The sequence below is a fragment of the Schistocerca cancellata genome, chromosome 7, assembly GCF_023864275.1.
Source record: "Schistocerca cancellata isolate TAMUIC-IGC-003103 chromosome 7, iqSchCanc2.1, whole genome shotgun sequence".
NCBI classification, from domain to species: domain Eukaryota; kingdom Metazoa; phylum Arthropoda; class Insecta; order Orthoptera; family Acrididae; genus Schistocerca; species Schistocerca cancellata.
The window spans coordinates 343,452,113-343,478,611 of record NC_064632.1 but is presented as its reverse complement, the minus strand read 5'-3'; the positions used below and the strand labels follow the sequence as shown (position 1 = coordinate 343,478,611).

General features: G+C 40.5%; 1 protein-coding gene across 3 annotated transcripts in view; it reads right to left on the bottom strand.

Moving 5' to 3' along the window:
- The window catches only part of LOC126091950 (PR domain zinc finger protein 10-like), a 239,838-nt gene that overhangs the window by 133,096 nt on the left and 80,243 nt on the right, over positions 1-26,499 (bottom strand). For all 3 annotated transcript variants that reach the window (XM_049907287.1, XM_049907286.1, XM_049907288.1), the window contains 2 exons: positions 18,234-18,349; positions 11,563-11,664 (listed from right to left, as the gene is read on the bottom strand). In XM_049907287.1, coding sequence (XP_049763244.1) covers positions 11,563-11,664; positions 18,234-18,349 — 218 coding nt within the window. The remainder of the gene's footprint in view (positions 1-11,562; positions 11,665-18,233; positions 18,350-26,499) is intronic.

Genomic DNA, 26,499 nt, shown 5'->3' with positions numbered 1-26,499 from the left:
ACTTGCCCCCCTTCTAACAGCCGTGTACCGCAAGTCTCTAGAGGAACGGAAGGTTCCAAATGATTGGAAAAGAGCACAGGTAGTCCCAGTCTTCAAGAAGAGTCGTCGAGCAGATGCGCAAAACTATAGACCTATATCTCTGACATCGATCTGTTATAGAATTTTAGAACATGTTTTTTGCTCGAGTATCATGTTGTTTTTGGAAACTCAGAATCTACTATGTAGGAATCAACATGGATTCCGGAAACAGTGATCGTGTGAGACCCAACTCGCTTTATTTGTTCATGAGACCCAGAAAATAATAGATACAGGCTCCCAGGTAGATGCTATTTTTCTTTACTTCCGGAAGGCGTTCGATACAGTTCCGCACTGTCGCCTGATAAACAAAGTAAGAGCCTACAGAATATCAGACCAGCTGTGTGGCTGGATTGAAGAGTTTTTAGCAAACAGAACACAGCATGTTGTTATCAATGGAGAGACGTCTACAGACGTTAAAGTAACCTCTGGCGTGCCACAGGGGAGTGTTATGGGACCATTGCTTTTCATAATATATATAAATGACCTAGTAGATAGTGTCGGAAGTTCCATGCGGCTTTTCGCGGATGATGCTGTAGTATACAGAGAAGTTGCAGCATTTGAAAATTGTAGCGAAATGCAGGAAGAACTGCAGCGGATAGGCACTTGGTGCAGGGAGTGGCAACTGACCCTTAACATAGACAAATGTAATGTATTGCGAATACATAGAAAGAAGGATCCTTTACTGTATGATTATATGATAGTGGAACAAACACTGGTAGCAGTTACTTCTGTAAAATATCTGGGAGTATGCGTGCGGAACGATTTGAAGTGGAATGATCATATAAAATTAATTGTTGGTAAGGCGGGTACCAGGTTGAGATTCATTGGGAGAATCCTTAGAAAATTTAGTCCATCAACGAAGGAGGTGGCTTACAAAACACTCGTTCGACCTATACTTGAGTATTGCTCATCAGTGTGGGATCCGTACCAGATCGGGTTGACGGAGGAGATAGAGAAGATCCAAAGGAGAGCGGCGCGTTTCGTCACAGGGTTATTTGGTAACCGTGATAGCGTTACGGAGATGTTTAACAAACTCAAGTGGCAGACTCTGCAAGAGAGGCGTTCTGCATCGTGGTGTAGCTTGCTCGCCAGCTTTCGAGAGGGTGCGTTTCTGGATGAGGTATCGAATATATTGCTTTCCCCTACTTATACCTCCCGAGGAGATCACGAATGTAAAATTAGAGAGATTAGAGCGCACACGGAGGCTTTCAGACAGTCGTTCTTCCCGCGAACCATACGCGAATGGAACAGGAAAGGGAGGTAATGACAGTGGCACGTAAAGTGCCCTCCGCCACACACCGTTGGGTGGCTTGCGGAGTATAAATGTAGATGCAGATGTAGGGTATCTTTTCAGAGTTCTCTAAATTTTCCAAACAGACAAGAAGCTCTCCTACCTTATTACTCAATCCTCTAATACAGTTTAATCCCCATTTTATGTTCATGGAATTAACAACATTTTTTTTATCATTCCTGTCAAATTTTCTATATTCATGATGTTAACTTGCACCCAATTTATCATTAACATATTTATAATTTTCCCACAATTTATGCTTTATGAATAAATGTTTATGGAAAAAAAACTGAAATCACTGACATAAAATAATGCTGGCATGGTGTTGGCTGTCAAAAAGCATTTAAAAACTTCACGCGGTTAAGTTTCTTGACACCGGGCCCTCTACACAGCACATCTGAACCAGTAAAGGGCTAAACAATTCATGCCATGTCTCCTGCCGCCGCCAATCTCTATTCGGCATGGTTGCTGATGGAAGTAACGATGTTCATTCTACTGCGCACAAGCAGCTTCGTGATTGTTGTGATCGTCTTGACATCTTTGTTGAACCATATTTAGCACATTTTATCGCAGCACTTTTAGTGCTATTTGACATTTTGCAAGCTTTGCATTCCTCAAAACCTGAAATGTTTTTGGTTTAAGTACAGCACTAGTTACATATGTTTTCACACTTAGCAAGATGTGTTTCGAGAATTTATTCTCATTGTCAAGTGCAGTATTTTAAGTAAATATTTTTTGTGGTGTTTCACAAATACACAATGTGAATGACAGTTTGCATGTGTGTGGTTTCCTGCATGGTTGAGGCAGCCTAGTATCCAATAACCTCAAAAAGATTACTGCCATGCAAGAGACACAGAACGTATGCAAATGCCACAAAAAATACTTACGTAAATAATTGGAATCGACAACGAGAATAAATTCTCAAAACACATCATACTAAGCTTTAAAAAAATGTGTAACTGGAGCAGCGTTTCATTATTTAAATAATGAATGAGAGGTTCAGGCTTTCCAAAAACATTGATTATTGTTGTTGTTGTTGTTGTTGTGGTCTTTAGTCCAGAGACTGGTTTGATGCAGCTCTCCATGCTACTCTGTTCTGTACAAGCTTCATCATCTCCCAGTAACTACTGCAACCTACATGCTTTTGAATCTGTTTAGCGTATTCATGCCTTGGTCTCCTATACAATTTTTACCCTCTGCGCTGCCTCAGAACGTGTCCTACCAAACGATCCCTTCTTCTAGTCAAGTCGTGCCACAAATTCCTCTTCTCCCCAATTCTATTCAGTACCTCCTAATTAGTTACAGATCTACTCATCTAATTTTCAATATTCTTTTGTAGCACCACATTTCGAAAGCTTCTATTCTCTTCTTGTCTAATCTATTTATCAACCATGTTTCACTTCCATACATGGGTACACTCCATACAAATACTTTCAGAAAAGATTTCCTGACACTTAAATCGATACTCGATGTTAACAAACTTCTCTTCTTCAGAAACACTTTCCTTGCCTTTGCCAGTCTACATTTTATATCTTCTCTACTTTGACCACCTTTGCTCTCAAATAGCAAAATTCATTTACTGCTTTAAGACTCTCATTTCCTAATCTAATTCCCTCAGCATCACCTGATTCAATTCAACTACATCCCATTATTATTGCTTTGCTTTTGTTGATGTTCATCTTATATCCTCATTCCAAGACACTGTCCATTCCATTCAACTGCTCTTCCAGGTTCTTTGCTGTCTCTGACAGAATTACAATGTCAACGGCGAACCTCAAAGTTTTTATTTCTCCGCGGATTTTAATTCCTACTCCAAATTTTTCTGACGTTTCCTTTACTGCTTGCTCAATACACAGATTGAATAACATCGGAGATAGGCTACAACCCTGTCTCACACCCTTCTCAACCACTGCTTCCCTTTCATGCCACTCGAGTCTTATAACTGCCATCTGGTTTCTGTACAAATTGTAAATAGCCTTTCACTGTATTTGACCCCTGCCACTTTCAGAATTTGAATTAGAATATTCCAGTAAACGTTGTCAAAATCTTTCTCCAAGTCTACAAATGCTAGAAATGTAGGTTTGCCTTTCCTTAATCTATCTTCTAAGATAAGTCATAGGGTCAGTATTGCCTCACGGGTTCCAACATTCCAAACAGATCTTTCCCAAGGTTGGCTTATATTAGGTTTTCCATTCGTTTGTAAAGAATTTGTGTTAGTATTTTGCAGCTGTGACTTATTAAACTGATAGTTCTGTAATTTTCACATCTGTCAACACCTGCTTTCTTTGGGATTGGAATTATTATATTCTTCTTGAAGTCTGAGGGTATTTTGCCTGTCTCACACATCTTGCTACCCAGATGGTAGAATTCTGTAAGGGCTGGCTCTCCAAAGGCTATCGGTAGTTCTAATGGAATGTTGTCTACTCCCAGGGCTTTGTTTCGACTTAGTCTTTCAGTGCTCTGTCAAACTCTTCACGCAGTATCATATCTCCCATTTCATCATCATCTACATTTTCTTCCATTTCTATAGCACTGCCCACAAGTACAATGCTCTTGCATAGACCCTCTATATACTCCATACACCGTTCTGCTTTCCTTTCTTTCCTAAGAACTGGTTTTCCATCTGAGCTCTTGATATGCATACAAGTGGTTCTTTTTTCTCCAAAGGACTCTTTAATTTTCCTGTAGGCAGTATCTATTTAACTCCTAGCGATATATGACTTCACATCCTTACATTTGCCCTGTAGCCATCCCTGCTTAGCCATTTTGCACTTCCTGTCATCTCATTTTTGAGATGTTTGTATTCCTTTTTTCCTGCTTCATTTAACACATTTTTATATTTCCTCCTTTCATCAATTAAATTCAATATTTCTTCTGTTACCCAAGGATTTCTAGTAGCCCTCGTCTTTTTACCTACTTGATCCTCTGCTGTCTTCACTATTTCATCTCTCAAAGCTATCCATTCTTCTACCGTTTTTCTTTCCTACATTCTTGTCAATCGTTCCCCAATGCTCTCTTTGAAACTCTCTACAACCTCTGGTTCTTTCAGTGGTATTTCACAAATACACAATGTGAATGATAGTTTGCATGTGTGTGGTTTTCTGCATAGCTTAAATTCCCACCTTTTTGCAATTTCTTCAGTTATAATACACATTTCATAACCAATAGATTGCGGACGGAGTCCACATCTGCCCCTGGAAATGTCTTAAAATTTAAAACCTGGTTTCTAAATCTCTGTCTTACCATTATATAATCTATCTGAAACCTTCCAGTGACTCCAGGCCTCTTCCATATATACAACCTTCTTTTGTGATCCTTAAACCAAGTGTTGGCTATGATTAAGTTATGCCCTATGCAGTATTCCACCATGCGGCTTCCTCTTTCATTCCTTACACCCATTCCATATTCACCAACTACTTTTTCTTCTCTTCCTTTTCCTACTATTGGATTCGAGTCCCCCATGACTATCAAATTTCCCTCTCCTTTCACTATCTGAATAACTTCTTTTATCTCTTCGTACATTTCTTCAATCTCTTCATCATCTGCTGAGCTAGTTGGCATATAAACTTGTACTACTGTGGTAGGCGTGGGCTTCTTGTCTATCTTTGTTACAATAATGCGTTCACTATGCTGTTCGTAGTAGCTTACCCATGCTCCTATTTTTTATTCATTATTACACCTACTCCTGCATTACCCCTATTTGATTTTGTATTTATTACCTTGTATTCACCTGACCAGAAGTCTTATTCCTCCTTCCAACGAACTTCACTAATTCCCAGTATATCTAAATTTAACCAATCCATTTCCCTTTTTAAGTTTTCTAACCTACCTGCCCGATTAAGGGATCTGACATTCCACACTCCAATCCACAGACGTCTTCCTGAGTAGTTCCCGCCCGGAGATCCCAATGGGGGACTTTTTTACCTCGAGAATATTTTACCTAAGAGGACGTCATCATCATTTAACCATACAGTAAAGCTGCATGCTATTGGGAAAAATTTCGGCTGCAGTTTCAGCTGTTCGCATTACCAGCACAGCAAGGTGGTTGTGGTTAATGTAACAACGTCAGATCAGTCAATCATCCAGACTGTTGCGCCTGCAACTACTGAAAAGGCTGCTGTGCCTCTTCAGGAACCACGCATTTGTCTGGCCTCTCAACAGATACCTCTCTGTTGTGGTTGCGCCTATGGTATGGCTATCTGTATTGATAAGGCACGCAAGCCTGCCCACCAACTACAAGGTCTATGGTTGATTATGACACACAAAATTAAGTCAAATGTTTCTACTTCCGACACAGTTACCAGTTCCAGTTACATCAGTTGTTTTTATTAGACAATAAACCTTTGTTAGATAATAAACAAGTACCTGACATACTTCGATGCCTATTATGTGCATACATGTAGTGCAAAAATGCAAAGGAGACTTTACATGTAACTTTTACCACCTAGAACATTATGTCCCACATTTTAGACCTTTTCGTAAGTCATTTGAAAAGTATAAAAGGGCGGTTTCACTGCATTTTGAAGAAATAGCAAGCCTTATGTTCCTATAGATTCTTGAGCATTTTGTGGGACTCTTCTATTATTTTGACATCTTTCAAAACAGGGTGCCTGAATCCTGATTCTAAACTCAAAAAGGTGCCTCTCTGACATCAATGACCACAGGGATCTAGCTTTGTGGTATGTCCCCCTTCCCTCACTGCCCCGTATATTGTCTGCAAGAAGCTCAGCCAACCTATCTTTCTCTCTCCTATTCATGTGTAGGTCATGTCTAGTACATCCCCACCTCCCAATTGTAGCAACAGGCACTGCACTCATCTGAGATTTCATTTTAGTCAGCAGGACATCACTCAACTTAGTGTTCACCTGGGACACTGCAGGGCAGGTCATGGCACCACGACACCTCCGCAAAACTCACATTTGTGTGTGCAGTTGCTACTCCTATTTGATCCAGGTCACTGCTAATGCTGTAATTTCTGGCCCTAGCCAGGCTGTTCCCTGCTCCATCTACTACAACAACCTGATCCTCTTTGCCAGAACCTTTGCACAAAATCTGTTTGTCCTCTTGTCACCTGGCTAAGGCTAGCACTTGGCTCCACAATACTTGTGACCTGATACTCTATTCCTAATTTGTCCTGTACCATCTGGCCTACAACCCTCCAGTGGCTACTACCTAGCTAGCAGCAAGACTTTTCTTCCTACTCTCTTTTGTTACTGATCTATACTGAGTTTATTTGTTAGAAGTCAGCAGCACCCTACTGCGAACTACAGCTATACGAGGCTCTTCCTCTCCTACTTCAGGTAAAAGGTCAAATTTATTTGACACTGTAAGGTCAAATGTAGATGAAGTTAAACAGCTGCTCCTCTTTCACCCTTACTTTGTTACCTTTACCCAGTTTCCACGATACTTTTCTCCCTTCAACCTATTCAGCTCAGATTTCACATGTTCTAATCCAGGCCAAGGGCAAAAATTCTTGCGTCCTGCTAAGTGATTCTGTTGTCTTTTTTACAAAGCCTACAGTCCCATGGGAGAGCCGCACTGAGCTCCCCATTTTTACCGACTAAAAAAAAAACTGGTCACTGAAATTCAAATACCAACACATAAACTGTAAACAGCACAATGTAAGTAATTGCAAAACAAAGATGCTGTAACTTACCAAACGAGAAAGCGCTGGTAGATAGACACAATAAAAAACACACAAACACACACACAAATTTCAAGCTTTCACAACCTAAGGTTGCTTCATCAGGAAAGAGGGAAGGAGAGGGAAAGACGAAAGGATGTGGGTTTTAAGGGAGAGGGTAAGGAGTCATTCCAATCCCGGGAGCGGGAAGACTTACCTTAGGGGGGGAAAAAGGACAGGTATACACTCGCACACATTCTTTTCTGCTGCCATGTCAAGAAACCGATTTTTGTCTTGCTATTTGACGACAGAGACACGAGCACAGAGAACTGAAGAAACCTAGTACAAGCTACAAGCCATCAGGGTAGTGTTCGACAAATTTCAATCTAACTTGTGCAAGAACTTCTATCCTTATGAATACGTGACTATTGATGAACGATTAGCAACGTACCGAGGAAAGTGCCCTTTTAGGGCTTATATGAAGAGCAAGCCTGGCAAGTATGGAATTAAAATTTGGATTTGTGCTGATGTGAAGACATCTTACTTATTACGGATCCAAATTTACACAGGAATGGTGGACAACACTCGGGAAGTGAATCAAGGACAGAGAGTTGTTTTGGATCTGATGGAACCATTTCTGAATAACGGTCATGGTGTAACAACTGATAATTTTTTTCACCAGTTTTCCATTGGCTGCTGAACTACTAAAACGAAACACGACATTTGTTGGTACCTTGCGTTCCAATAAGAAAGAGATTCCGAAGGAACTCTTGCGAAACAGAAAGAGAGAAGTTCACTCTTCAATGTTTGGTTTCACAAACGACTTAACCCTAGTTTCCTATGTTCCAAAGAAGGGAAAGGCAGTAATACTACTCTCTACTCAGCATAATGACAGACAAGTGAATGGTGAAGAAAGTGAACACAAACCCGAAATCATACTGCACTACAACAAAACCAAAGGTGCTGTAGATAATGGGGACAAAATGACAAGAGAATACAGTTGTGTCAGAGGAACGAGGCAGTGGCCACTAAGAATCTTCATAGAAATGATAGATATTGCAGCACTGAATGCATATATTCTGTACACTCGAAGATTTCCTGATTGGCAGAAGAATAACTGAAGCCGACATAAACTCTTCATCATTTGGACTCAGCAAAGGCAACATTGAAGAAAGAGCCAAAAATATCAACGGTCTTCATAAAGATGTACAAGATGCACTGAAAGCTTGTGGTATTACAATTCCTACAGCAGTGATCCAGACCCAATGTTCCAAGTTACCAACGCCACAACGATGTCAAGATTGCAAGAGAAACGAAGATTGGAAAACAAGATTCTGTTGTGTAACGTGCAAGAAACCTGTTTGTAATATACAAGAAGAAGAAACTGTTACTGTGTAGTGCATGCAGTGCTAAAATGTACTTGACTGAAAAGTTGAAAAAAAGTCTTGTGTTATTTTACTGCGGTGACTGTTGAGGTACATAGATTATTAACTTTCTGTTCATTGAGTACTGAATTTAGTGAAAGATATAAATTTTTTTTGTACTTTGTATCTGTGATCTGATTAAATCTAATAACCTGAAAAGCTGTTTATCAATACTAAATAAACCCATTCAATGGAAATAACGAAATCTGAGAACAAATATTTCAATAAAACACAAAACTCTTTTGGGGTAGTCCAAATACCCTGCTTGGTAAAATAGAGGTGTGAAAAAGCTTTGTAATGGGAGGGTTAAGGAGATCAATTTCAGATGTCTTAATACTAGGTCAGTCAGCATTACAGATCTACCTAAAAGGACCACTAACCGGTCATTTTGACTGGAGGTGTTTTTCTTTCTATGTATCAGTTTCACTTGATGAATTAATTCATTATGATGTCTTCAAATGTCATTTGTGCATTATGCTTACCCTACCAAAGTGTTATGCTTAAATTTTTCTATAGAAACTACACTGAATTAAAGAAAAAGAGGAACAAAGTAAAGAATATGTTGTAAACACAATATTTATTGAAACTAAACTTTGAAATTAAATTTACATACGCAAATAAACATATAATTAGAAAATAACATTTTTATCTCTAAGACTTGTTCTCAGTCAAAGCCCCAAACATGCCATAAACTTCTATTTATCAGAAAATAGACAGAAAAACTGACAAATTACTGTGGCAATTACAAGAAAGTAACAGCCGAGTAGCATCGTCGTCTTGTAGCGACATTTCGATGGAATACGTCTCCATCATCTTTAGGCGAAGTGACTTCACCTGATGATGATGGAGACGCATTCCATCGAAACGTTGTTACGAGACGATGACGCTACTCGGCTGACAACCCGTGAAGACTTCATATATGAAATTCGCTGACAAAGCCTGCACTCGAAAATAACTTTTCTTTCTCTATCTGAGATGTTTTCAGTCAAAGCCATTGTTTTTCTCAAAATAATTTGCACACACATACTGACCACTTCCAGCTCATGAGTCACAAATGAATTTCTTGCACTGCACACACAGATATTTAATTCTGTCTGAACTTTTGTATCCTCCTATCTGGCAGGTCTTCTGTACCAGTAGCTTACACATTTCAGTGGTTGTGATAAATGTATGAGCAGGCCCTTTCCAAGATTGTACATAAGCAGAGGAAAGTTCATATGCTAATATGAAAGAAACACCCGCTGTGTGACTGATTCTCCTGTTGTCTTTCGGTAAAGGATCCAGGCATTGACTCCAGCAAGGTCTAGCACACTGAAAAAATATGCAAATGTCATCTGCATCAGCCAAACTTGACAGTGTCCAGATAAGACATCTGGCCCATAATATCAACTCCAAATTTAGTGGAATTGTAGATGCTCACATTTTCAGAGAGTGTCTTTTGTGTATTTTAGTGCACTGCATTGAGCTCAGTAGCAGAACATTTTCCTTGGTCTTGCCCTGATATGAAGTGTCACCAGATTCATAAAAGACAGTACCATACAAAGATCCAGTATTAGACTTTGTTGAAGGAAGAACTTGTCTTTCTGTTTTCTTCGGTGTACCCACCTGGTTGTGTTCTCCCACTTCAACTGCTCTGCAAGATGTTTGACTGAAGAAATTAATATGTTACACTTCTTCCTCTCGACATGTAATGTTGCAGAAGACATGTAGCAACATGCTCTGCAACAGCTATGTTAGTGGGCCTTTCACTTTATTTACCCAAATATGGAAACCAATCGCCATGTATTTACTACTGGCATCTGCTGCAAACCAGAATTTCAAACCAAATTTATCTGATTTATTACTCATGTGCTGGATATAGCAGCAGTGAGCTTTGCATGGACACAGCTGCACATCTATGGTTATAGACACACCAGTTTATACTTCCGGATACAGTTGTGTGCTAGAGGATTCCACACTGGAGTAGCTGCTACAAAATTATCATTCTTGAGTCTTACAGCCCAAATGTTCTCGTCACCAAATTTTAAGAATTTCACCACTTCTATGAACTTATTTCTTCCCACAGTGCAAGAAAAAGTGGCAGCCTCCAGTATCAAGTACCCATGAGTTATCCTGGAGAACTTGTTGGGCTATTATTCCTGTAAAGGTTTTTATGTTTTGTAGAATATTACTGTCTATCAACACTGACCATGCACTCAAGTAACTCCCTCTGATTATAAATTTCTTAGCATTACATGTGTTTGCAATGGAGTTTCCACCAACACATTGTGACACCCTAATTTACCAGGTGCACAGCCCCCTGCAATTGAAGTCCACACTGTTCCATCAGCTGCAGTCTCTTCACTTCCAGCTTCTCTCTATGGATGCAATTCTTTCCATCTACTTCCCCAGCTGTGAGTAGGAATTTGTAGAACCACTCAAATTGAACCTATAAGCACTGGGTTATTTGCATACTGTTGTACCGCTTATGAATACTAATATTCCAACTCTGATGATTTGCCCTGTTCTGTTTCGTGACGATGATATTCTGTGTCATCTTTATCATCCAACTCATCACATTCAAAAATATCTTCTCCTTCAGAACCTTCCCGAGTTGAACTGCTCAAGTAATCCAGTAACTCTCCATCTGAATGAAAACATCAACACGCCATAACAATGAGCAGTGCTGAACTTCTGCAGAGCACATCATCATATTGACATAGAACAGCAACTAATGTTATGTCCACTCTTCCACTAAATAAAGTGAAATGGAAAGGAAGAGACAGAATGAGATCACAACGATGAAATAAAATAACCTAGGTGGGTGTAAAAATCCACTGTTGTGCTTTTAGATACATGAAATGTAAAAAATATCTCAAGAGTGAAAATGATGGGCTACAGTCCTCTAAGGTAAAAATGTCTGTAATTTGTCCATTTTTGTAATCGATGTTTGCCTTTTACAGAAACTGTGAACCACCAAAGTATATTAAAAGTAATTAAATATAAGGCCCCTAAATTAAAATGTACACTATTTATTAAATGTTAACAATGCTCACTGGGCACATTGACCGATATGGCCCTTCTAGTGTTAAATGTAAAGGAGCAGTAAAATAATGTTTTCACAGTTTACAATAATATATGGGCAAGTCACTTATGAACATACATACTTGTTGCACAAAATGCTACGAGAACGTCTTTTTGGTCTAGATTTGCGCGATGCTACTCTACGTCGCTGGAGGCGCTTCACACGACGGCGGCGGCATGCTCGTCTGGAAAAGAAATTGTCAATCTCCTCCATATTGTGATTTATGGATACAAAAAATTATTTTCAGACTTCAAATTCAACTGATGTACATTATAGGCATTAAAAAAGAACTTTAGTAAATCATATTTAAATACTAAAGTGTTAGTAAATGGTTACAATGAGAAACACAGGGTGTAAAGGAAACAATAATTTGCATGTAACTGATTCTGATTTTTTGGACAATCGAGGAAAAAAGAGCAATAAATATAAAGCCATAATAGGAATAAGCAAGTGACATGTTAAAATTTGTGGCTACTGACTCCAAAGGTATGTGTATTAAATTAAAGGAAAATCCAGGATGGAATGTAATAATATTAGAGAAGTTAAGTTGCTACTCACCATATAGCAGAGATGCTGAGTCGTGATAGGCACAATAAAAAGATTCACACAATTACAGCTTTCGGCCATTAAGGCCTTTGTCAGCAATACACACACACATACACACACACACTACAGTGTGGTTTCAGTTGTCTGAGACTGCAGACGTGTGTGAAAGTTGCATTTGTGTGTGTGTGTGTGTGTGTGTGTGTGTGTGTGTGTGTGTGTGTGTGTGTGTGTGTGTGTGTGTTGTCTAATTCCGAAGTTTTCTAATTCCAAAGAAGGCTTGTTGGCTGAAAACACAATTTCCAACAGTCTTTTTATTGTGCCTATCTGCGACTCAGAATCTCCACTATATAGTGAGTAGGAAATATCCTTTTGATAATACCATTTTAAAGTTACCATTTCATAACAACTTCAAATTGACAGTTTCACTCTGGGAAGTTGACACTATCAGCAGATCTTCAATGTAAACAAATAAGTACTTTTTATTGCTATTTTCGGTCTTTACATACACAATACTCAAAATCACTTCTTACAAATCCTAAGCAATTTTTTGACCAGCTTCTCTCTCAGGTTTTGTAATAAAGTTCTTGACCAAACCGTTAACTTCATCATTTGTTTCATGAAGAATACTTTGTGTTAACGATTAGTCATCCTTCAAAGGTAAAAACTAGCTTGTTCTTCCAAGTGAATGTATCTCCACAGGTCCATAGATATCTGCATGAACCAATTCAAGCAGGGCAATAGATCATAATGAACTGATGGGGAAAGGCTAACAATGTTGTTTTCCTGCCAAACATTCTTATCAAATGACAAAGTCGTCAACGAAGTCCTCTCCTTTATGTGACAATAGCCCACATGTGCAATGCGCTGAAATCACATTTCTTTATGCCAAAAATTCACATTTTCAACATATTTAAACAAATTTACTAGACCAAAGTTCGTCAACACATACACACTATCAGTACTGACCAATGAAAAGTCACTTGTGTTATTACCGTCAACCACATACTGCATTTTATCTACACACGTCAAAGTAACAAATGACAGTTCTGATTGTGTTCCGTTAAAGCAAGATACACTTTACTGATACGTCGGGATAATGCACGAACTTCACCGTTACTGTTCAAAAATCCACTTTCCTTGTTTGACACTAAACACACACCTTTTGTTGAATACAGTTTCTATGAAAAACACACTGAATTACACTTCAGGCACAAAAAGCACTCAACCGAGTACTGTTTTGTAAAATTTAGCCCTGTTGCATGCATACAGTTCCACAGTATTTTGCCTAATCACGCCATGTTTGCCATCACTCACAGTAACTTTAACTGAGCTTTGCGCACTTGTCAAGTTTCTTACTATTCTCTTTTATTACATATATGCTCACTAGCACCTGCATCTATGAACCAATAATCTTCTAGGTCAACTTATTGACTCATGCACATAAAGGCATTTACATCCTGAGCTTTCTTGCTTTTCTTCGACTTCAACAATCTGCAATATAACCTCAAATGATCTCTTTTGTTGTAATAATTGCAGCTTCTCATTTCTCTCTTCACTTTATTTTTACAGTCCTTTGCAAAATGGTCCTATTTACCACAAAAATTACAAGTAATTTTTTTCCTGTCTGCCTACACTGACCAAAGCTACCTCCTGCTGAACAGACTGATTCTCTCTCTCTCTCTCTTCCTCAATGAGCAACCCTGAAGTTAACTTGTTAAGTGTGTCATTCTCAAAGAGGACGGACTCCCATGCTGAACAGAAATGTTTATATTTCTCTAGCAATGACATCAATGCTTTGGTTACTACCATTTTCTCTTAAAGTGGTTCATACGCTTTCTTCAATTTAGTGTTGATTTCTTCCATTTTTAACAACTGTAACCACCAAGCCATCACCAAATTGGAGTAAGGAATACTTTTGTTGAAGTAGGTGAATGCTCAGTGCGGACTCTTTCTCATGCCCAGTCTTCAATTCAGCCCACAAGTCAGCTGACATTGTACACAACAGTAAACGAGCAAGTGGCGCGATCTAAATCTGCGTCACAATAAGTTCCTTTACTTTTCCGTCACTTGTTTTCTCCTTCAGGTATTTAATAGCGGAGCCACTGACAATATCTAAAAAGCCTTTCCTCTGCATATCACTTCCATTTGGAATTTCCACACCGCCCAACTCTCCTCTCCAGACAACTTCAAGCACTGGTGCGCAGACTGTTCCATCGCACCGCACCAACACCACAATGTTAACATCAAATTTGCTTTTGCTTGTGACACCACCAAAAAACTACCTAAAAAAGGCTTTTGAACCAGGGCCCATACCCTCTAATCAGATGTAGTAAATAAAGCTTGATAATAAGTCTATCTGTACACAGTTTATTTAAATGCATATAAGTGTACAACTGAATGGTGGATGACAATAATACACCAGAGGCTAGATAAAAGTGTCAGAAAAACGGAAGTTAACATAAACAAAGAAAGGGCTGTGTTGCCACTTAAAACAACAAAACTGCCTTTTCGCATGTATTTTATCCGGTTTTATACAGTGTGTCCCAGGAGGAATGGTCAATATTCAGCAATAAAACAGGGACATTAATTCAAAACACAAAGTCTAGTATATATATGGACTCTAAAATGCATATCTCAAGAGCTACAAGCACTTGTTTAGTAGATGTGAAGCACAGTAATGAAGACGAACAATTGTTCACAGCTGTTAAGGTAAGCACTTTAGAGCCTATGTTTACAGGACAATTCTTTTTCTTGTTTCGGCCTGCACTATCACCTCTCAAAATATGAAAAACAAAGAGCTTGCAGCAGAAGAGATTTGTTTCACAGTAATGAAGATGAACAAGTGATACGCACGGACGCGCACACGCGCCCTCGCGCACGCCCCCCCCCCCCCCCCCCCCACACACACACACACACACACACACACACACACACACACACAGAGAGAGAGAGAGAGAGAGAGAGAGAGAGAGAGAGAGAGAGAGAGAGAGAGAGAGAGGGGGGGGGGGGGGGGGGGGGGGGGGGGCAAATGAAAAATTATGTACTCTTTACCAAGTCAGTAACTTCTTTTTTATTGTAAAAATTGCTGCTTAGTTAGGAAATAAGAACATAGTTTTAGAAACAATACAAGTGAACTCTACTATAAATCTACTTCTTTATGCCAATGATGGTTTGTGTGCATCAAAAAATCTCCCTAAGTGTCAAATAAAAATGAAGACTGTCAAATAAAAATGAAGACAACAATCTCATGTTAGAGATGCTGTAGGAATGGTATGCATAATTTTCGTCATACTATAACAACAATACACAAAAACTCATACACCATTTTTAATTTCGTAGTTTACTGTATTAGACACTAAGTGCCTTGCACCCCAGGCATTCTGTAGAAAATGGTCAAAGGGCAATGGAAATAGAATGGCATGGGTATTCTCTGCAAGCAGTCACTGTTGTGAGAAAGTCAAAGGGACTAACAAGATAATTTGAGCAACAGGGCTTAAGGATACTCCAACCAACTTTGTGTAATACCATAATAAGTTCCTGTGAGCTATGACATAAGAGGTAGCCAAAAAATGGTTCAAATGGCTCTAAGCACAATGGGACTTAACTTCTGAGGTCATCAGTCCCCTAGAACTTAGAACTACTTAAACCTAACTAACCTAAGGACATCACACACATCCATGCCCGAGGCAGGATTCGAACCTGCGACCGTAGCGGTCGCGCGGTTCCAGACTGTAGCACCTAGAACCACTCGACCACCCGGCCAACGATGTAGCCAAGGTAACACATTTACTGAAGTATGCGTGTTTCCAGCACTGTGAAAATATTACAGTCAAAAGGCTCTAAACAAGGGATGCCAGGAGAATGTGTACACCAGTCCTAGAATATTTGTATTAATAAGCCCAATACAGACAGACAAACAGGTGGTTTTACAGTGGAAATGAAAAGCAGATAGTTGACATAGGAGAGGAAGGAAAGGAAGGGGTAGGACACCAACAAAAAACAGAAGCACCCAGAAGTACGACAAAAAGTGCAGTTGCCTCTGGATGCAAGTGAGATAGCAGACACTGGGAATGCAGTGAATGTGTGCAGGCTTGGGCACTGAATATCTGTCCTACACAATGGTAAAATATTTAAGCATTTCTTTTGTATTAGATGGGTCTGATAGGATGGGAAGTACTCAGGTGTTCTGCCATAAAGAGGTTAGTAACAGAGAATTGAATGGCAGATTTTTCAATTGTAGATTGGAGTGGGACGTGCTACAACTTAAATAAATTTATAGGATTGGAGTTGTGTTCATTAGTGAGATGAAAACTTTACTATATTTTGCAAACTGGATATGCAATCCAGTCATTTTAAAGTAAATACAGGTTAATTTATAGATAAAAATGGAAAATCCAGAATGGAATGTAACAATATTATGAAAAGGATAGTTGCTACTCACCTTATTGCAAATATGGTAAGAGACAGATAGCCACAACGAAAGGACTGTCAGAAAGTGAGCTTTCAGGCAACAAGGCCTTCATAGGAAATAAATGCAACTAACCTTTTAATAATATTATTATTTTGTATTTACATTTTATTCATTTGATTCAATTGCTGCAGTTAGTTTATAAATTTTGTTTTCTTAAGAGTTTTCAATGTTTCATTGTGGCCAAGTTTGTCCACCTGATAATCTCCCCACACTTCTTCAGTACAAAGGAGGAGCCATTGATCAAGACTGAAGTATTCAGAGGACCTAAGAAAATTCACCAGAGTGATAGCCCCTGCCTCACAGAGTTTTGAGGGTGAGGTGAGACTGGCAACCCTAACACATACTTTACAAACTATGGAGATACTCAAACACCCACAGCATGATTTGCTTGTTGCTGAAGTCTGTAAGTATTACCTTGAAGGAAAGTAGTACTGTTTAAAAAGAGTAGAAGGAGAGAATGAATAAGCATGTTAGGAAAATCAAATGGTGTTTTAAATGGAGACAGGTCTACATCTCTGTCGGGTATTCTGGCTTTAAGAATTATTATTACCACTTGCAGCTAATCCAATTAAAGATATGAATTCTAGTAAACTCTATAGCCCTTTACTGCTGATGAGTACTTTTATCAGAAGACTGTTGAGGACACACTGAAGTAGTTTCTGTTCATCTGTATTATAATTTTAATTGCATTTCATCATAATGCCTAGCTTGGTAGTATTATTCAGACATAATAACATTTGCTTGTTTACCTTTAAATGATAAGACAGTTGTCAACTGGAATGCTTCCACTTAATAGTAACAGTACAGCTTTCAGAGTAACTGTCTATTGGACAGAGCACAGCATCTGTGTCAATAGTTTTTCCCTAATTGGAATGGAACTTTTAAACACAAAAATAGTATGGTATATTATTTGTTTTTAGTTGGTGGAATAATACTGTTGAAATATTTTCCAAATGCAAATTTCAGTTGAAGAAACAAAAATCCAGTAAAAATCTTGTGTAGGGAGAAGCTTCCAATTTTAAGGTACTGTGATAATATTTAACAAAAAATATTCGTTGCACTTGGAAAGTGCACATTTAGTACATTTTCAGATATGATTTCCTCATTAAAACTGTAACTAATTAATTCTCCTACAAACAACGGAAAGTCCAGGTTGGAACATCAACAATATTATGAAAAGGATAGATTGCTGCTCATCGTGAGAATCCTTATTAGTTTGTTCCCCAACAAGGTAAGTGCAATAAGAAATAACATCACATTCAGAAAACCTCTCAAAACCTGGAACATTACTTACTATGTCATCTAACAAAAGCTACTGTAAACCAACCATTACCACGAGAAAACTTATAATTAACACCCAAACAAAATTCAAATTACATCCTACAAAAACAAATGGACCATCAACTACAGCATGAGCAATCGCAGATTTAATAAGTATTTGCAACTTACTGTAATGGTAACACACTTAGTAGCAGACAGGCACAATGAAAGATTGTTACAGAGTGAGCTTTTGGCCAAAGCCTTCTTCAGAAAAGAAAACACACACACACACATTCAATGTTATTGTGTATGTGTTTGCTTTGCTTTCCTCAAGAATGCTTTCACCACAAGCTCAATGTGTAACAGTTTTTTCATTGTGCCTGTCTGCAAATCAATGTGTCATCTTTACAGTGAGTACTAATTCTGCCACAAGTTTAAAGGGTTTGGAAAAAGTCAATGTTCTGTAGTAAACTAACCTGTATGCAGGAACATGTAGCATTAACAAGTGTCTATTCAGACTGGAGGATTTGGTGAACAGTAAACCACATCTGTGACAAGGATACTGTCTGGCAATATGCCATGCTCTCACTCTCTGAAACATATTGAATATACAAAAGTGACAAAAACGTTAAACATATAAAGTGGTTTTACATATCAACAACCAAAATTGACACATACATTAAAAAGAAAAGTTTTAAAGAGAGAGTTAAAATAATCATGACTAGGAGCCTCTCTTTCTGCAAGTGCAGTTCCTTTAACATCTTCTCCTTGCATGCCAATTCTCAAGACAAAGCTTCTAAATTGTGTATCTTTAAGAAGGGAGGAAAATACAATACAACAGCTTAACTAATATGGGAATAAGTACAGTAACACTGTATGTACCATAAAACAAAAGACAGTAAATGTATTATGAAGAACTGTGATATTAGGAGTTATGACAATACTGCACATGTTAAGGTCTTGAACCTTATAGCTCTCCCACTTAGATTACCAAATAACTCAGTTAGGATGCTGGCACAGCGCGCTGACATGTTAACAGAAACAAAATTCCTAATAGAACCAAAAATTTACCCCACAAACTGTTGAACTTACAATTCAAAGCGTAAGTAAGGCAAACAGAGGTCAACAATCCTGAATGATTCAGTAGTCTACGAAAACATTGGGATTGTGTAAGAGTTTGAAGTGATCATAATATATAATTTCGAATATGCATTTATTCTATGCTTTTATAAGTATTCTGTTGTTGTTCGTTTATAGTTGTTTGGATTGAAATAACTAGCTGCAGTTACGGTGTTTAATATTGCAACGAAGTAAATCCGTTTAAACCCACATTTTGGCGCCCCCGTCTTGACATCCAACTTAGCCAATATCTCATATCATAGCACGTTATGTGCTAAATACACAAAATCCACGTCAACCACACCACATGTCTTCGACATACTTCACAACCATAACTTCGCTATGCAAGACCAGCAACTGACTGCCAACCTACCTACAAGCATAGTTATCAACCACGTTATGGTTAAAGCCGTTACCATTCTAGCAACAGAGACCAGTTTTATGGAGTGCGCAGCTAGAGAATCAGTTCGTGCTTGCTCATGTAACCACTGAAAACACAAAATGTGCTGGCGTAAGCTGTTGCCAGCACACCAGTCAGCAAAGATGTAGCAAGGAGATCGGTAGTAGGCACTTGATCACTCAGTCACTCACTCAATCACTGACTGACTCAATCTAGTTGGCGTTTGTCATTCACTTGCAGAGTGGCCTTGCTTAGTAACAGGTTACGATAGCGACCAGAGTAGTGTTTATAGCGGGACTTGTACTTCACCAGCAGTGAGGCTAACGTGGGCTATTACAGAAGAGCTTGTACCACAACACAAGGACTCTGTTAAAGATAAGTAACTTCCTGTTCTTGTAAATAAAGAACCTTGTTAATTCACATGTGCAGTTGTGTTGTAGAAAGAGGATACTGGCCACCAAACAACATCCTCTCCCTTGCTTCCCGTGGTACAGGGCACTACAGTGGCAATGAGGATAATTCAGTAGCGATCGAAGTTAATCAACTTGGGCGAAGCTTTTGCTTGCTTCTCTTGTATTTCAACATGCATGGGTGACAGTGTTTCTATTTCCTAATTTTTTGTTGTACTCTTGCATGGATTCCAGGAGGGAAACCACGCAGAACTAATCAAATTTCTCTTTTCGGAGACTTTGCTTGCTTTTTGCTACAACGTATTTGTATAAACCATAAATTCTGTGTAAACCATGAATTCCCCGCCCCCTCCACCTCCTGCTCCTGCACCTCGGCTGCAGGCGACCAATGTGATGGATCTAACACTAGCTTTTCAGTTGCAGAACCAATAAATTGCTACTTTGCTGACGACGGTACAACAACTACTGGCTGCACTAGTTGTGTCGCACAACAAACCAATCAACAAGCCCAACAAGTGCTGCAAACCAGCATACCAACGTTCCGGCAATTTAACAACACAGAAGAGGACTGGCTTGAATACCTGACATAGTTCCAAGCACATTGTGAAGTTCATCGTGTTCAAGGTACTGTAAAGCTACAATACTTTCTTTCGATTGTCAAGTTCATCATGCTCAAGATACTCTAAAGCTACAATACACTGCATTAATTCAATATTATGACCAGCAAGTCCAAGTAGCTGTAGCCAGATATCAGTTTGTTCACCAGCAGAAAAAGCCAGAACAGACATACCACCAGTGGTACAAGGAATTAACAGGCAAGACTAGGAAGTGTAAATTTAAGTACAGTTGTGGCAACTTTTACAGTGCTCTCATGATACATGATGGTGTAACATTCAACGTTCCAGATAGCAGAATACAGGAACAGATCCTAAAGTACTCTGATCCATCACTTCCTCAAGTATTGCAAATTTTAGAGCAATACGATTCGAGCACCATAGCGGCTGATAAATTTGACCAGGCCCTAAATCGACGGGCCGAGTCACCCCTTGCTCGCGACTGCCCCAAGCAGCCACAACAACGAGTGTGTACACGGCCACACGGACAGCCATGTAGACATATAAACAGGCCTGTGAACTTAATGTCAAAAGTAAGATTAAGGTTGTGCCGCCTCCTCGCCCACATGCTGTGCAACGATATTCTAACAAACAATTTGTCTCATTAAGAATTGCTGGCCATCGTGTGAACTTTCAGTTAGGCACAGGTGCCTCAGTAACTTTGCATAATCGTGACACATACAAACAGTTAGGCTCACCACGCTTTTCTAAATCTAGCAAGCACCTCACTGCTTACAACAAACAGGAAATTCCAGGGCTTGGACAGTGTAGTTGCCTGCCACTTACAAATCTCACACTAGGACAGTGAATTTTACCCTGCTGGAATCAAGAGACAGTGAGAACATATTTGGTTTAGATACCTTTTTGTTTGGACTTAGCATCCAAGACAATGTACTTTCAGTATCTGCTTTTGCACCAAAAGACAATGTCGCTAACTTGCTTAAAGAATTTCGTAAACTATTTTCAGAAGGAATGGGAAAAGCTAAGAATTTTGTAGTGCATGTTACACTGAAAGACAATGCACAGCCGAAGTTTTTCTGGGCCCACCGCATTCCAATTGCTTCAACAAAGTAGCCAGTTAATTGAAAGAATTGCAAGATATTAGGGTAATTGTTCCCATTCAAGTTGGTCAATGGGCAAGTCCTCTCGTTTTGTTGCCTAAGCTGTCTGGTCACATTCGCATTTGTGTTGACTTCAAGTCTACAGTCAACCCACAGACAGTAGTTGACACCGTTACCTCACCCTGAGAAACTCATGGACAGGAAGTTACTTTTCTAAGATAGATTTGTGAGATACCTACTCGCAAATACCTTTGGATGAAGAATCACAGAAAGTGTCCGTAAATACACATTTAGGACTGTTCACAAGTATTTGCCTTTGCCCTTCGGCAGTGCTTCCACACCTGCCAATTTTCAACATTACTTGGAACAGCTGACTGCTAAACTGCCCTTTTGTTCAAACTACCTTGACGATGATGTCGTCTCAGGTCGTACACCAGAGAAACACATTGCCAATTTGTGTACTCTCCTTCCAGTGTTGTCAGAAGCAGAATTCAAAAAACACAGTGTCTTGAACGCGCGGAGAACCAATCTACTCCCCCACAGACACTAGCAGTTTGGCCTAAGATTCAATTGCCATGGCAATGAGTGCACACTGACTTTGCAGGACCATTTTGGGACAGTTGTTGGCTCATAGTGGTAGACTTGTTTAGCAAGTTCCCATTTGCAGTACCTATGGCTTCTGCCATGTCACGTAGCACCATTCAAGCTTTGTCCTCCATATTTTGCATACATGGTTTGTCAGAAGAACTTGTGTCAGACAACGGACCACAGTTCACTCCACGTTGATTTTGAACAAGTTTTGTGAACAAAATGGCATTTGTCACGTAACAAGTGCTCTGTTTCACCCTCAAGACGGACCATCACCAGCAGAACTTCTGCATGGCAGCTGCCATTGGGTGCTGCTACACTTGCTACACTCACCTAAGCATCTGGCACCACTAACAGTCCACAAGTATCGCTTTGCACAGTGCAATCTCGTTCTTTTCAGGGTTTATGGCAACTGTCGGTGCTGGGAAAGAGGCGTGATCCAGAAACACATTGGCTCTTTTATGTATTTGATTGCTGGTCCCGACAGTCTGCAGTGCCGCCACCAGAACCAAATTTGTTCGTGTAACTTGCCCCGTGATTCTGCTGTTTTTCTTCCACCAGATTCATGACCTCAAGGGACCACACAGCCTTCGCAGCCGCCCACTGGTGCCACCAGGGCACCCCAGAAGGAACGCATAGACAATGCATCCTCGTACCCACCGTCCCTGCTCGCCGACTCAATGAACCTGGACCCACCATCACCATCGTCGTCACCACCCCACAACACACCCTCAGGCCTGGACATCTGACCTGGCAGCAGTTTTCCACAGGATGTTCCTGTTGCCTCATAAGCCAGATAGCAGAGCACCGTCGGGAGTACGCCGTCCTCCACAGTCATGGCTCCTGACTCCTCTCTATGTCCAGCATCAGGCCTCCGTCCCCATTGTTGATCACAACCTCCGTACACAATGGTGCAGCATTTCAGGGGGGAGGAAAGTGCTGGCGTAAGCTGAGTCAGGACACCGGTCGACAAAGATGTAGCATGGAGATCGACAGAAGGTGCTGGATCAAGTACGCATATCAGGAGAGAGGCCAAAGACAGACTCGCAATCGTATGCTGCCAACGCACTCTCGACCACAAGTATTTAGTTCACCGCCGCTGACCAGAGGGACTCACTCACTCACTCACTCACTCACTCACTCACAAACAACACATTCTAGTTAGCGTCTGTCATTCACTCGCAGAGTGGCCTTGCTTAGTAATAGGCAACAACAGTGACCAGAGTAGTGTTTATAGGGGAACATGTATTTCACCAGCAGTGAAGCTACATGGGCTATGACGGAAGAGCTTGTACCACAGCACATGGACTCTGTTAAAAGTAAGTAGCTTCCTGTTCTTGTAAATAAAGAATCCTGTTAATCCAAGTGTGCAGTTGTGTTGTAGAAAGACGATACCAGCCACCAAACAACATCCTCTCACTTGCTACCCATGGTACAAGACACTACAGTGGTGATGAAGACATTGCACAAAGTATAGCAATACTGTTGCTGCAATACAAGAGGACATGGCTACAGAGGTGCACGACATGGCTACAGAGGTGCAGGAAATTTTCGCATCACCAACAAGAACCAACCATTATATGACCATCCAGAATGGCTCGATTACCCACATGTCACAGATTGTGACAAAGCGGCTAGAAGTTTCCACCCCATGGAGCTAGGTGGTCACACTCCTTTCCACTTACTGTGCCACATGCAGACTCCAGTGAGTAACACTGTTAATGAATACATCTTATGGAATATCTAGGTGTCGCATCTTCCACTTGATGCACAGAACATACTGACGGTATGTGCTGGCGATCTCAACACGCTCACACAAATTGAAGATTGCCTTGTGCCAAAATGGACCCGTCCACGGTGTCACAGCTGTTTGTCCACAGCCTCAAGCAGATAATACTCTTGCTGCATTGCAAGCACATTTTGCCAAACTTACTGCACAAGTCGCTGTCCTGTAGACACAACACTCAAGTCGTCGTCCTGTAGACACAACACTCAAGTCGCCAGTAACATCGTCACCACTCTCAGAGGAAGTGCATCCACTCTGCTACCACTGCAAAAGTCTGTTGGAACCACAGGCAATTCAATTCAGACACGTGGAAACGCAGTCCCCCATGTGAGATGGGAAATGCATCCGATGTCAGTGATGATGGTGACTGGCTCATCAGATGGCAGCCATCAACTGTTCATCACAGAACATATGCAAAGCTGCCATTCTTAGTGGACACAGGTGCTGACATGTCAGCATATCCATCTGCCCAGCAACCTCACCCCAACAACGAGGACTGCTGCCTTTTTGCAGCCAATGGTTCCACCATTCAAACATACAGTCGTGCCACAATGGTACTGAATCTAGGCCTCCATCTTAAGTTCGAATGGCAATTTATTGTGGCAGATGTGGTACAGCCTATTCTCAGGCGTATTTTTTTTTTCATTCTATGGATTCCTACCTGACCTCCATCATCATTCCTTCCTTGACACTACTACCAACTTATGCCCGCCCGGTTGGCCGTGCGGTCTAACGTGTCGGCTTTCCGGGCGCGAAGGAGCTTCTGATGCCCATCAAGAATCCGCCCGGCGAATTTGTGTCGAGATCCGGTGAATCGGCCAGTCTGTGGATGGTTTTTAGGCAGTTTTCCATCTGCCTTGGCGAATGTGGGCTGGTTCCCCTTATTCCGCCTCAGTTACACTATGTCAGTGATCACTGCGCAAACAAGTTCTCCACGTATGCGTACACTACGATTACTCTACCACACAATCATAGGGGTTACACTCGTCTGGTGTGAGACATTCCATGGGGGGTCCACCGGGGACCAAACCGCACAATAACCCTGGGTTCGGTGTGGGGCGGCAGAGGGGTGAAGTGGACTGTGGCAGTTGTCGTGGGCTTGTGGACCACTGCGGCTGTGGCGGGGACGGAGCCTCCCCGTCGTTTCTAGGTCCCTGGTTAACATACAATACAATACTACCAACTTAATTAGTACACAGTATTGACGATACTGCACTCTGGACGATCACAGATGGTTTTCCGTTTGCAGAACTATTGACGCAGTTCCTGGAAATCAATCAGCAACTACTTCCAATAGCAGGGGTAGCATTTGATGATCCACTATATTCTGATCACACCAGGAATGCCAGTTCATGCTTGACATCATCATTTAACATCAGCAAAGTCGAAAGTATGCTCGCACTTGGAATCTGCCATCCGCCTAGCAGTAGTTGGGTGTCCCACTCCACGTAATCTCGAAGAAGAATAACAGATGGCACCCTTGCGGGAATTATAGACTGTTCAATGCCAGGATTAGCCCTGGTCATTATCCAGTACCATACATCAAAGACTAGGCAGCCATCATTCATGGCAAATTCATCTCTCCATATTGGACTTCATACGTGCATTCTATCAGGTACCCGTTGCTCCAGATGATGTAGCTAAAACCGTTGTATGCACCCCATTCGATCATTTGAATTTACCAGAATGACTTTCAGACTATGCAATTTTGTACTGACCTTTCAACAGTTCATGAACAAAGTCTCAGGCAGTCTTGATTTTTGCTATACTTACACTGATGCCTTGGTGGGGTGAAGCTCGGACACAGAACACCTAACACACTTACACCAAGTTTTTACTCACCTCTGTTCACATTATTTACTTATCAGTCCATTGAAGTGTGTATGTGGACAGCTGAGGTCCAATTCCTGGGTTACGCCATCACCCACAGGAGAGAGTCAAGACCATAATTAACTTTCCACGGCCTTCGACAGTGAGAGTTGTGACGATTTCCCAGCACCATCAACTTTTTATCACTATTTTGTGTGCCATCATGCACTCTTAGCTGCTCCATTGAACAACATAATACAAAGTCCACCAAAACGAACGATAAAACTGCTATGGACTAGCAAGGTCGAATTGGCAGTTACCAAAGTGAAGATCACTATCGCAGAGGCTACTCTGTCAGAGCACCTAGTTCCGTGGGCACCTCTCACTCTATGGTTGATGAGTCTCCTGCCACAATTGATGCCGTACTGCAGCAACAAGCAGATGGACACTGGCAGCACTTGGCATTTTTCAGCAAGAAGTTATCTACCGATTTCAACAGAGCCTGAGCAACCTGCGATCATGAAGTGTCTGCAGCATATGGCACTATCAGGAAGTTCCAACACATGCTTGAGGGACAACAATTTACACTGCTCATAGTCTTTGATACATATTTATTCTTTGCTGTTGTTAGTACTCCATTGCTGTTCATGTATAGTTGCTTGGACTGAAATGTCTAGTTACTGTTATGGGGTTTAGTTTTGCAATAAATTAAATCTGTTTAAACCTGCAAGAATTTCATTTTACAATGAAATGCAGAAACTATGAACTAGATATACAACCAGATGCAGCCACTTACTCACACAGGCAAGTACCAAACTTCTCAACACAAATTGATCACCAGAGTATTTAAAACACATTACTATGCATCCTTATTATTCCAATGGAACCACCATAAATGCTGTACTTACGTTTATTTGGAATATATTTCTTTTGGGTAAGACAGTAATTTGTATAC